This window comes from Sapajus apella, unplaced genomic scaffold, assembly GCF_009761245.1.
Source record: "Sapajus apella isolate SASKATOON/1434 unplaced genomic scaffold, GSC_monkey_1.0 scaffold35, whole genome shotgun sequence".
Taxonomy (NCBI): Eukaryota; Metazoa; Chordata; class Mammalia; order Primates; family Cebidae; genus Sapajus; species Sapajus apella.
Genome location: NW_022436975.1, coordinates 572446 through 585512, shown reverse-complemented (window position 1 = coordinate 585512; position 13067 = coordinate 572446). Strand labels below are relative to the sequence as shown.

The 13067-nt window shown below is 44.9% G+C and overlaps 1 protein-coding gene across 5 annotated transcripts in view; it reads right to left on the bottom strand.

Moving 5' to 3' along the window:
* The window catches only part of SPIDR (scaffold protein involved in DNA repair), a 468259-nt gene that overhangs the window by 17206 nt on the left and 437986 nt on the right, over positions 1 to 13067 (bottom strand). For all 5 annotated transcript variants that reach the window (XM_032296341.1, XM_032296342.1, XM_032296343.1 and 2 more), the window contains 2 exons: positions 4486 to 4696; positions 3724 to 3876 (listed from right to left, as the gene is read on the bottom strand). In XM_032296341.1, coding sequence (XP_032152232.1) covers positions 3724 to 3876; positions 4486 to 4696 — 364 coding nt within the window. The remainder of the gene's footprint in view (positions 1 to 3723; positions 3877 to 4485; positions 4697 to 13067) is intronic.

Sequence of the window (13067 nt, the reverse complement as noted above, 5' to 3'; positions counted from 1 at the left end):
GACCTCCACTGTGGGATGTTCTCTCTCTGAGCCCCTGGCCAATCCTGGGTGGGAGGAGAACAGGTAGCAACGAATTAAGAGAAGGAAGGTGGAAGGGATGTCCTTATAGAAGCGCCTGGAGATCAAAAAGCTCTGGAAGCAGGTGATGGGACATTGCCAAAGGCACACAAAGAGCGCATGCACCCCAGGGAGCAGACTGCACTCCTCTGCACCATGTGCCCTGTCCTTGTAGTCTGCTCAGGGGTGCAGTGCTGCTCTACACCAAGGGGTAGCTCCATGCTGGCTCACATGGGCCAGGCAGTCTGCTCTACCCCTGCAGACCCTCTGCCCTTCTACCTCTTCCTGCTAATCATCTCTTGCTGCTTTGCATCATGGTCTATGGGGCTGCATAATTTCTTCATTGAAAAATCCAACCATATCATCTCCTCCACATGGCCAGGGAAAGCAGAGCGATACACAAGCAACTGGGTCCCCTGCTGCCCTTCTTGGTTCCTGCCTCTCTCACAGCACTTGAAAGGGTTTACAACTGCTCCCAGCACGTCTGTGGGTTTTCCATGTGCCCTTCTACCAGCTCTTATGGCCTTACCCAACTCTGCTTGACAAATCCTGATGGTCCTAAGGCCAACCACCCACTGCAGTCACTGGCTACAGCCCTCAGACATCCCTCTGACATCCCTCCCTCCCTTCCTGACTCCTGGTACCAGTACTGAGATGCCTCAGAGCTTCAAAGCCCCCGAAGCCTCCTGAACATTATCTCATTTAATTGTCAACAGTGGTTGGAGGCTGATTCCATTAACCCTATTTTACAGATGAGAAAATGGAGGCCCCATATGAGCCATCAACCCATAACTGCAGTTATGTGTCCGCATTAGCCCCAAAAGGAGATGCACAGAAGAGAAAATCCAAATGGCCTCAACACAGTGAAAAGAAGGTGAAAGCACAGTGGAATCACAGGAGTTTTCTGTTCATCAACAATTATAAAACATCAGGAACTAGTTATAGGGAAGGGTGAGGAAAACCAGCCATCTTAGACATTACTCTAGGAAGTCTGAATTTTGATATGCTTTCTGTTAACTAATTTACCAAAATCTTTTACTATTAAAGATGTACGAACTGGCTGGTTACGGTGGCTCATACCTGTAATCCCAGCACTTTGGGAGGCCAAGGTGGGTGGATTACCTGAGGTCAGGCGTTCGAGTCCAGCCTGGCCAACATGGCAAAACACGATCTCTATTAAAAATACAAAAAGTAGCCAGGTGTAGTGGTGCACGCCTATAATCACAGCTACTTGGGAAGCTGAGGCAGGAGACTCTCTTGAACCCAGTAGGCGGAGGCTGCAGTGAGCTGAGATCACAGTACTGCATTCCAGTCAGGGTGATAGAGTGAGACTCTGTCTCAGAAAAAACAATAACAACAACAACAACAACAACAACAAGAGAAGAGGCACAAACCCTTAGTGTAGCCGCTTTGGAACATACTGGTGTTCTTCAAAAAGGTTAAATGCAGGGTTACCATACGATTAGGCAATTCCAGTCCTGGATTCATACCCCAAATTTCAAAACAGGTGTTCAAACAAAATCTTGTCCATGAATATTCATAGCAGCTCTATTCTTAGCAGCCAAAAAGTAGAAACAACCTAAATGAAATGTCCATCAACTGAGGAAAGAATAAAATATGGCATATCTGTACAATGAAATGCTATTCTGCCATAAAAGGAATACACAGTGCATTGTGGATGAACTTTGAAAACATTATGCTGAATGCAAGATGCCAATCATGAAACACCACATAGTATATTAGGTTTGTGCAAAAGTAATCTCAGCTCTTTCCCTTACTTTTAATGGCAAAAACTGCAATTACTTTTGCACCCACCAAAATACTATTCCAGTTCACATGAAATGTCCAGAATAGGCTGGGCGCGGTGGCTCACGCCTGTAATCCCAGCATTTTGGGAGGCTGAGGTGGGCAGATCACCTGAGGTCAGGAGTTCAAGACCAGTCTGGCCAATATGATGAAACCCTGTCTCCACTAAATATACAAAAATTAGCTGGGCATGGTGGTATGTGCCTATAATCCCAGCTCCTTGGGAGGCTGAGGCAGGAGAATTGCTGGAACGCAGGAGGCAGGGGTTTTAGTGAGAAGAGATTACACCACTCGACTCCACTCCAGCCTGGGTGACAGAGTGAGACTCCATCTCAAAAAAAAAAAAAAAAAAAAAAGTTCAGAATAGGCAAATTCATAGATGCAAACAGTAGAGTGGTGGTTTCCTAAGACCAGCGTGTGGGAGGGTGGTTGGTAACAGGGCATGACTGATAATGGGTTCGGGTTTTTGTTCTAAAATTAGACTGCAGTAATGTTTGCACAATTCTGTGAATACTAAAAATACTTTAAATGAGTGAATTGTAGGGTATTACTGAGTTATGGCTCAATAAAATTGTTTAAAAAGTCCACGAACGCCAAACTGCTGAAGTCCTCCTTTACAGAAATCGGTAGGGACTGATATCCAAGAATGTTTATTACAGCCTTGTTTAATAATTGCAAAAATATGAGAAATCCTGGATGTCCATGACTGGAGGAAGAGTTTATTCATATGAAGGGATGCTATGTTACAAACTCGAATTAGATCTCTCTCCCTACCTGGACAGACATCTCTGCTAGAGGGAAGCAAGTGAGGGAAGTGAGTGGCAGAATAATGTGCAATAAACCATCTGACTTGCAAGCACACACGCCCCCTCAAGGCAAATAGCTGTGTCTCCTGGGTGCACCAATACAGCAGGAAGCTGGGTACGGAGGGTGGGCTGTTACCTTTATCTTCATTTATTTTTCACTAGTTCTGCTAGACATGTATGACTTTTATTACTAAGTTTTATAAAGTAAAAAAAGAGAAAATATTAATGCTATTTTCAGCTCCAGACTCACATATCCCATCAGCTGCTGAACATCTCAGATGTATACAAAACACACAAACTCTCCAGATAGAACTGAGAGGGTCCCCTCAAAGCTGACCTCGTTTGCCACATCCTACTTAATGAACAGCACCACTGTCACCTCGTCTGAGCCAGGAGCTCAGAGGTCATCAGCTATGTCTTTTGACGCCATCTATGCCCAATTCATTGCTCAAACTTCTGATTTCCCTAAGTCCACCCCGGATTTCCTTCTCTACCGCTGCCCCCACTGCCACCCAGCCCCTCCACTCTGCTCTGCACGGAGGACATCAGACCAGGCCCCCTGTGCAAGTGACACAGTGCACTCCTGACACCACCAGCCTGAGCTTGCCCTCAGCTCTATCCGGCTACCTGTCCTGCCTCTTCCCGGCACCCCTGCTCACCAGCTCTCTCATGCCAGTGGCCTTCTGAAGTCCGGCTCTCTTCCCAAGAATGTTCCTCTTGCTCTATCCCTGACCTAAGTAGTCCCTCTATGCTTCAGATCTCAGCTTGAGACTCCTGTGTTTGGGAAGCCTTCCCTGAGTTCCCCGACAAGACGTGGGCCCAGGTATCTGCGGCTGGAGCACTCAGGGCCTGAGGGCTAGGCCTGTCTGTGCTCAGCTGATTCACATCCTTCTGATTCGAGTCTGATACCAAGAACAACTTCTGCTTTTGTTCCTTATGTATCCAATGTCTGGAACTTAGCGGGTGCTCCACAAATCCTTGTTGAATAAATGACTAAATGCATATAAAGTAGTTAACAAAGTATAAACACCATTTCCTGTGAGACGCTGCCTACCTTGAACACTGCAGATGGAGTTGACAGGTGTGGCAGAGTCCAGGCTGTCGAGCGTCACCGGGCCAGGCAGCTCACAGGAGCTTACGCCAGAGCCCACACTCAAAAGGGGCTCCTGAAGCAAGAGCACAGTCCTTTCAGCACAAACAATCCGACCTGCCAACACAGACACTTCAGGTTATTGAAGACTTGACGAAAAAAGTGAACTGTGCCAATAACGGCAGTCTCCTTTGCTACCACTAGAGTCACGTAGGGGAAGGTGCAGGTATGAGACTGTCCAGCAGCACAATGCACCGTGTGGGCACACTCCAAACCCCGTGCACAAAGCTAAGAAGGCACTCAGATGTGAGATTCAAGTCAATCCAGAAAGGGTAAATTACGTGGAATGTGAATTATGTCTCAATAAAAATGTAAAAAGACAGCTTAGGCAGTATTTTAGTTTGATCCCTGGAAAAAGGGGTTGGCTGATCTACATATATGCATTTGTAATATTCTAGCTTTTGGTTTGTTTGTGGATTCTGCAGCAGTACAGGGGGCCACTGGCAGACAATTCTGGAGTGAGCAATAGCATCTCCACAGAGCTGGTTCTGCCCAGGTGGCTGCTACAGGGTCAGTGAAGGCTGGTACATGGGCCATGTCTGTGATGGGCTCCCTGAAGATGCTGGCAGTGTCCAAGCAACATGGAGGCACCCAGAGGCCACAAGAGCTATTCTATGGGCACCTATCAGCCGCCCCTGCACCCAAACTGTGGAGAAGCAAGCATACCCTGGTCTCGGAGAGCATCTTTGAAGAAAATGCTGTGAGGGGCGGTCCCAGCCAGTGCCTCCAGGACTTCAGAGTCCAGCACACACAAGGGGGTCACATAGACCAGCAGGGTTTTGGGGAGCCTGGTGTCACTCTCCTCCTTTGTTTGCAGGGTGATGTCAGTCACCAGTAGCCAGATCTCCCTTTGCTCCAGAAGAAGCAGACTCTTCAGCTACAATTTGAAGACAAAATAAAGATTAACTATCATATCAAAAATGTTTTAAAGGCATTTAAAAGCAAAAGTTATATATACACTAACAATTTAAGATGTTATTTTAAATACACTTTAAAACATACACTAGACTTTGCACATCTTGGTCACTAGCCCCATGTGCCCTGGGATCCTCGACCTTGCACCTGGTTAAAGGCCTCCTTCGCTGGGAACAGGCCACACTTCCCTGGCAGCATTCCATTTGTCCGCCAACCTCCTCAGGCAGAATCCATTGTTCTTTTTCTCCTGGTCCTGTGTTTATATACTTAAGAGTGCTAATTACAATGTTGTTTCCTAACTAGTACATATATATTATTCTTTCCAGGCAGTTTAAGCTTCCTGAGGGTTAGGAATAGATCTTAGGGCCTTGGTATAAAGCAGGTGTTGCAAATTTGTTGTACCTGCAACAGGCTTTATTATTTTCTTTTCTTCTTCCACATGTTTTCTTTTTCATTTTCTTCTTATCTGTAAAACTTGTAATGCCTTTTCAAGTTCCATTAAGCTGGTATTCTGCCCCTTCCTCATGGTGAGGGCTTAGGATTCAGTAGACGCAAATGGGGCCAAGGATGGTAAGCAGGGGCAGGGCCTGAGGACGTGGCTATTTGGAGGTTCAGCTGGTGTTGCTGGCACAGATTGTGTGGTCAGGCTGAGGATTCCACATGGGTGGTTAACAGGACTGGGCAGAGAAGGTCACTTGCGTGGTCTGTAGCTGTGGGTTGGGATGAAGGAGGTGGTCTACACTGTCAGGAGGTTGATTACACACAGGAAGTATGAATAAGTAATATTGAGGAAAATGAAGCCAAGCCTCTCACTGTTGGAAAAGGGAGTTATACATATAGAAACAGGGAAACTTAGAATAAATTCTGTGGTAATGCTCTGGAGTTGGAAGTACTGGTATGAAATCATGATTTTAGATATACAGAAATACAGCAGTAGATATGGTTATGTATGTGTGTATGTGGAAGAATATACACACACGTTTCCTTCCTCTGTCCACTGAGAGGGCATAAAGGCAATGACATCCCAATAGCAGCAAGCCCACCTAGAACCCAGATCTTGGCTTCTAAATATCATTCTTAACCAGGCACAGTGGCACAAGCTACTCAGGAGCAATCTCAGCTATTCGGGAGGCTGCAGTGGGAGAATCACTTGAGCTCAGGAGTTTGAGGCTGTGGTGCGCCAAGATTGTACTTACGAATAGCCACTGCATTCCAGCCTAGTAAACACAGCAAGATGCCATCTCTGAAAAACTAACAAACAAACATCATTCTCCATTAAAATCAACCAGAGCTTCTTGAAAAGATGGCTGATTCCAGAGCATAGAAAGCAAAAGATGAGTCTGACACATCTTACTGTGTCAGAAAATAAGAAGGTACTCAAAGAATGATGGGGATGTGTCCAAAGGACACAGGAGACAGCTTAAATATGGTAAAACTGAGCATCAAAATGAATACAGTAATAGATACAACTTGCTGAATAAAAGATGAATCCACTGGTCCATACTGATATAAATAAATGAGTGGGCTGGGTGCAGTGGCTTATGCCTGTAATCCCAGCAATTTGGGAGGCTGAGGTGGGAGGATTACTTGAGCCCAGGAGTTTGAGACCAGCTGGGGCAACAAAGTGAGACCCCATCTCTACAAAAAATAAAGCTGGGTGTGGTGGTGCCTGCCTCTTGTCCCAGCTACTTGGGAGGATGAGGTAGAGAATCACTTGGGCCCAAGAGGTCAATGTTGCAGTCAGCTGTGACTGTACCACTGCACTACAGCCTAGATGACAGAGCAAGACCCTCCTCTCAAAGGAAAAAAAAAAAAGAAAGAAATTAAAAAAAATTGGTGAATATTTCAGGAGGGGCAAAGATTTCTATAAGGTTATCTGAGGTTGGGAGTTCTGACAGTCTCCAAAGATTTTAAGCGCTCTTTGTAAATAATCTGGATTTGGCCAGTGGCCTCTCTTTCAATCTATTAATGAACCAAAATGTTCTAATCTCCTTTGAATTAACTATGAAATTATCTCTACCATTGGGGTTATGAACGTAGTAACAATAAAATCATCTGTAAAATGACATAAATAACTAAAGGAGTACTACCACTACACTGTGAACATTTTATTAAAAATAGATTTCTTCCCTGGTCAGGTGTGGTGGCTCACGTCTGTAATCCCAGCACTTTGGGAGGCTGAGGCAGGTGGATGACTTGAGGTCAGGAGTTCAAGACCAGCTAGGCCAACATGGTGAAATCCTACCTCTACTAAAAATATAGAAATTAGCCAGGTGTGATGGTGAACACCTGTAATCCCAGTTACTCTGGAGGCTGAGGCATGAGAATTGCTTGCACCCAGTAGGTGGAGGTTGCAGTGAACTGAGATCATACCTCTGCACTCCAGACTGGGTGACAGAGCATCTCAAAAAAAAAAAAAAAAAAAAAATTGGTGAATGTTTCAGGAAGAGCAAAGATTTCTATAAGATTATCTGAGATTGGAAGTTCTGACAGTCTCCAAAGATTTTAGATGCTCTTTATAAATACTCTGGATTTGGCCAGTGGTCTCTCTTTCAATCTGTTAATGAACCAAAATGTTCTAATCTCCTTTGAAATTAACTATGAAATTATCTCTAGCTGGGCATGGTGGCTCGTGCTTATAATCCCAGCACTTTTTTGGGAGTCCGAGATGAGCAGATCACCTGAGGTCAGGAGCTCAAGAACAGCCTGACCAACATGGAGAAACCTTATCTCTGCTAAAAATACACAATTAGCTGGATGTGGTGGCGCATGCCTGTAATCCCAGCTACTCAGGAGGCTGAGGCAGGAGAATTGCTTGAACCTGGGAGGCAGAGGTTGCGGTGAGCTGAGATTGCGCCATTGCTCTCAACCTGGGCAACAAAAGTGAGACTCTGTCTCAAAAAAAAAAAAAAAAAATTATCTCTACTATTGCAGTTATGAACAAAGTCATTAACAATAAAATAATCTGCAAAAAGACATCAGTAACTGATTAAAGCAGGACTACCACTACATTGCTAAAATTTTATTAAAAATAGATTTCTCCTCTGACTGGACACTGTGGCTCACACCTGTAATCCTAGCACTTTGGGAGGCTGAGGCAGGCAGATCACTTGAGGTTAGGAGTTCAAGACCAGCCTGGCCAACATGGTGAAACCCTGTTTCTACTAAAAGTACAAAAATTAGGCTGGGCGCACTGGCTCAAGCCTCTAATCCCAGCACACTGGAAGGCCGAGGTGGGTGGATCACCTGAGGTCAGGAGTTCAAGATCAGCCTGGCCAACACTGTGAAACCCATCTCTACCAAAAATACAAAAATTAGCTGGGCATGGTGGCGCAAGCACAGAATTGCTTGAACCTGGAAGGCAGAGGTTCCAGTGAGCTGAGATTGCACCACTGCACTCCAGCCTGAGCGACAGAGTGAGACTCTGTCTCTCTCAACAAAACAAAACAAAATGGCTGGGTATAGTGGCTCACACCTGTAATCCCAGTACTTTGGGAGGTCGAGATGGGTGGATCACGAGGTCAGGCGTTCGAGACCAGCCTGGCCAACATGGTGAAACTAATTATACAAAAAATTAGCTGGGCATGGTGATAGTTGCCTGTAATCCCAGCTACTCTGGAGGCTGAAGTGGGAGAATCGCCTGAACACAGGGGGTGGAGATTGGAGTGAGCAGAGATCATGCCACTGTGCTCCAGCCTGAGCAACAGAGCAAGACTTCTTCTCAAAAAAACAAAACAGAACAAAAATTAGCCAGGTGTAGTGGCAGATGCCTATAATCCCAGCTACTCAAGAGGCTGAGGCAAGAGAATCTCTTGAACTTGGGAGGCGGAGGTTGCAGTGAGCTGAGATTGTGACAATGCACTCCAGCCTGGGCAACAGAGTGAGATTCTGTCTAAAAAAAAAAAAAAAAAGTTTCTTATTCATAATTGCCAAAACCTGGAAGCAACCAAAATGTCCTTCCGCAGGTAAATGAATAACTAAACTGAACTATGTGGTACATCCAGACAATGGAATATTATTCAGTGCTCAAAAGGAAATGAGCTATCTAGCCATGAAAAGTCATGGAAACTTAAATGCATATTATTAAGTGAAAGAAGTCCATCTGAAAGGCTAGACTGTACACTTCCAATTTTATACAACATTCTGAAAAGTCAAACTATGAAGACGGTAAAAATAATGTTTGCCACGGATTTGTGGGCAGGGGGAATAAACAGGTGGAGTACAGGTTTTTAGAGCACCGAACCTGCTCCGTATGATACTATGGTGGTAGATACAGGTCATTACATATTTGTGCAAACCCATAAAATTACACCGTCAAGAGTGAACCCTCATGTAGACTGTGGACTCTGGGTGAGTATGATGTGTCAATGTAGGTTCATTAGTTGTAAGCAATGTGCCGCCCTGGTAGGGATGTTTGTAATGGAGAGGGCATGTATGTGTGGGAGTAGACGGTGTGTGGAAAATCTCTGTACTTCCTCTCAATTTTGCTGTGAACCTAAAACTGCTCTAAAAGAAAAAAGTCTAATAAAAATTTTTTTATATCAGGAAAAGTTTTTTTTTTTTTTTTGAGATGGAGTGTTTCTCTGTTACCCAGGCTGGAGTGCAGTGACACAATCTTGCCTCACTGCAACCTCCACTTCCTGGGTTCAAGTGATTTTCCTGCTTCAGCTTCCTGAGTAGCTGGGATTACAGGCACCTGTCATCAATCATGCCCAACTAATTTTTGTATTTTTGGAGAGATGGGGTTTCACGATGTTGGCCAGGCTGGTCTTGAACTCATGACCTCAGGTGACATGCCCGCCTTGGCCCCCCCCGAAGTGCTGGGATTGCAGGTGGGAGCCACCGCACCCGGCCCAGGAAAAGTATTTAAGCATAGATGATATAGACACCTATAATGCTAGTAATTACGCAAAAATATTACCAATGCAAATTTATCAGGAAAAACTACATCTCTCCCATACAAATATGCCCAATTAATATCTGACAAAGGTGCAACAGCAATTTAATAGAGGAAGGATGATCTATCAATAAATGGTGATGGAATGAATAGATATCCAAAGGTGAAAAAATTAACCTTGACTTAAACCACGCACCTTATACAAAACCCAACTCCAAACGCATCATGGACTTGAAGGTAAAGTGTAAAATTAAATATACTAGAAAAGAACACAAGAGAATAACTCTGGGACCTGTGACTAGTCAGAGACTTGACTTCTCTTAGACTTGACAACAAAATTGTGACCTGTAAGAGGAAAATTTGCTAAATCTGACCACATCAAAATTAAAAACTTCTACTTTGAAAAAAACCATTGAAAGTATGAAAATACAATTTACAGATCCTCAGAAAATATTTGCAAATCCTGTACCTGACAAAGGATTTGTATTTAGAAAATAGAACTTTAAAAGACTCAACAATAAACTAACAAGCAATCCAATCAGACAATGGTCAAAAGACGTGAACAGGCATTTTACCAAAGAGGACATATGGATGGCAAGTAAACACATGAAGAGTGCTCAGCACTATTAGTCCTTTGGATGAATCTCCAGATAATACTGTTAGCTGACACCTTATATTTCTTTAATTATTATTATTATTTTTTGAGACACAGTCTTGTTCTGTCGCCTAGGCTGGAGTGCAGTAGAGCGATCTTGGCTCACTTCAACCTCTGTCTCCTAGGTTCAAGTGATTCTCCTACCTCAGCCTCCCGAGTAGCTGGAACTACAGGTGTGCACCACCATGCCCAGTTAATTTTTTGTAGTTTTAGTAGAGATGGGGTTTCACCATGTTGGCCAGGCTGATCTCCAACTCCTGACCTCAGATGATCTGCCTGCCTTGGCCTCCCAAAGTGCTGGTATTACAGATGTGAGCCATGGCACCCAGCCTAACTAAAAAAATTTTTAAATAGAGACAGAGCTTCTCTATGTTGACCAAGGTGGTCTTGGGCTCCCCGGCCTCAAGTGATCCTTGTGTCTCAGTCTCCCAAAAGTGCTGAGATTACAGGTGTGAGCCACCATGCCTGGCACTGCTAACACCTTGATTTCAGATTCTGGCCTCTGGAAGTGTGATAGAATACATTTCTATTGTTTTAAGCTACCTAGTATTTGGAACTTTATATGGTAATCCTAGGAAACTAATATAGATACATATTGCATGTAACAACTTTAAGATAACATAATTATAATGACAGAGAACATGTGATTGTTTGCTAGGGCTAGGGATAGAAAAAGGATGCACATGGCTATAAAGGGGAACACGGGAATCGGTGGTGATGGCATAGCAGAGGATTCTGACTGCAGTGACGGTGATGCAAGGCTGAACATATGACAAAACTGCACAGAAGCGTGTGTGCGTACACATACAGTGCACGCATGGCTGCTGAAACCTGAATGGGCTCCATGGATTGTGACCATGTCAGTTTCTTTGTTTTGGTTTTTGCTGTGGTTACTATGGGTGTGGGATACTGGCCTGGGGGTGGAGGGGTGCACTAGACCCCCTTGTATATTTCTTTGCAACCTACTGTGAAACTATAATTATTGTAAAATAAAAGCTAAATAGGAAAACTATCTTTTTCACCTTCACAACTTAGTCATTAGTATAAAGGAAATACAACTCGATTTTTTTTTTTTTTTTTGAGACAGGGTCTTACTCTGTCACCCAGGTTGGAGTGCAGTGGTGCAATCACAGCTCACTGGAGCAACTTCCTGGGCTCAAGGGATCCTCTCATGCCAGCCTCCCAAGTAGCTGGGACAATACGGATGCAGCACCATGCCTGGCTAATTTTTTATTTTTTGTAGAGATGGGATGGCGCTATGTTGCCACGGCTGGTCTGGAACTCCTGATCTCAAGAGATCCTCTTGCCTCAGCCTCCCAAAGTGCTAGGATGACAGGTGAGAGCCACCACACCTGGTCTGGGTCTGTTTTTATGACTCAAGTTCCAGCAATGACTCATGGTGCCATCCTGAAAGTCAATCTTCACTGCCAAGGATGCAGGCCACTGGCTTAACCATGGACTGGCCCCAGGACTCCGCTTATTTCAATTCATTCTTGAGACAGCTGCTTTCTGGTGATTCTCTTACCCAGAAAAGCAGACTACTGGAGACAGACAGAATTTCAGTGGATCATGGAACCTGTTCCACTGGGTTCCAGGTCTTTGTTTCGTGGATATAGGACCACTGATTCCTAGGCACACATACTCACTGGAAGCCATGCTTGCTGAAGGCCGCACCTGCACTGGCCTGTTTCTTGGACAGGAGGAGATTAACATATCTTCTCTACCTCCCTGAGGGTGGCCCCTTCACAGGGCAAGGTGATGACCTGCTTTACCCTTGCTCTCTCTCTGCCACAACGTTCCCCTTTAACTGGCTTTAGTGTAAGCATTTTGACACTTGCTTTCTTTACTTTCAACCTCGGTCTCAGAGGGCCGTGGGCAGGAGTGTGGGCTGCAAGTGCCATGTGATTGTTCTGAGGACAGCATTCCCCCTGTGGGTGAATAGCACCTGCACAGCGAGCCACAGCCTGGCCTATGATCCAGAATAGCAGGAAGTGCCAGAGGCCAAGAGCATCCCCACACACACTGACTCTTCTCAAGTTGGGCAGAGGAGCGTGAAATCAATCTTAGGTCTCCATGGGCTTGGAAAGTATGACACATAGCACATGCCCTGCCTAGTCCTTGCTGGGAGCCCTGCCCTCCTATCTGCTGAGCTAGACACTGGGGTGCTCACAGGGAGCACCACCGAAGGACCCATGTCAGTCATTCTCTAATTCTTCATGAGAAGCACTGATAAGCTGTCAAATGATGAAGGGAACAGATGAAGAGAAACAAGGGAAAAACAGTATTTCAAAACTCCTAAATTCATCCTAGAATAATCTATTATGGTGAGAGAATGTCATGCTCATTTGACAGACAAGGACACGAGGCAAGGTGGTGAAGTACCTGCACAAACTCAGCCAGCATGTGGCTGGGGGTGGGGGCGTGTTGCATCCCTGCCCCACCCCCAGGGCTCCAGGTAACTGAGGGACCGTGCAGCCAGGAGGCACCACAGGACACTGGGCTGAGTAAGAGTTAGGAAACCCACACCAGACTCCACCAGGGTTTGGTCGTGTGTATCAAAGACAGCAGGTAACCAGGCCTAGCCTTGGTCTTCTCCACTTGGAATTAGGAACAGTGACACTAATATTGCTGAGATAAAATGATATATACATGAGAATGGTTTGAAAATCTGAAAAATCCCTCACAGAAATGAAAGGTGGTGAAGTATTGATAATAAAAATAAAGAGCTAAATGTGGTTCATTTATCTTCATAACTCAGTCCTCTGATTTCTCTTTCTGTGA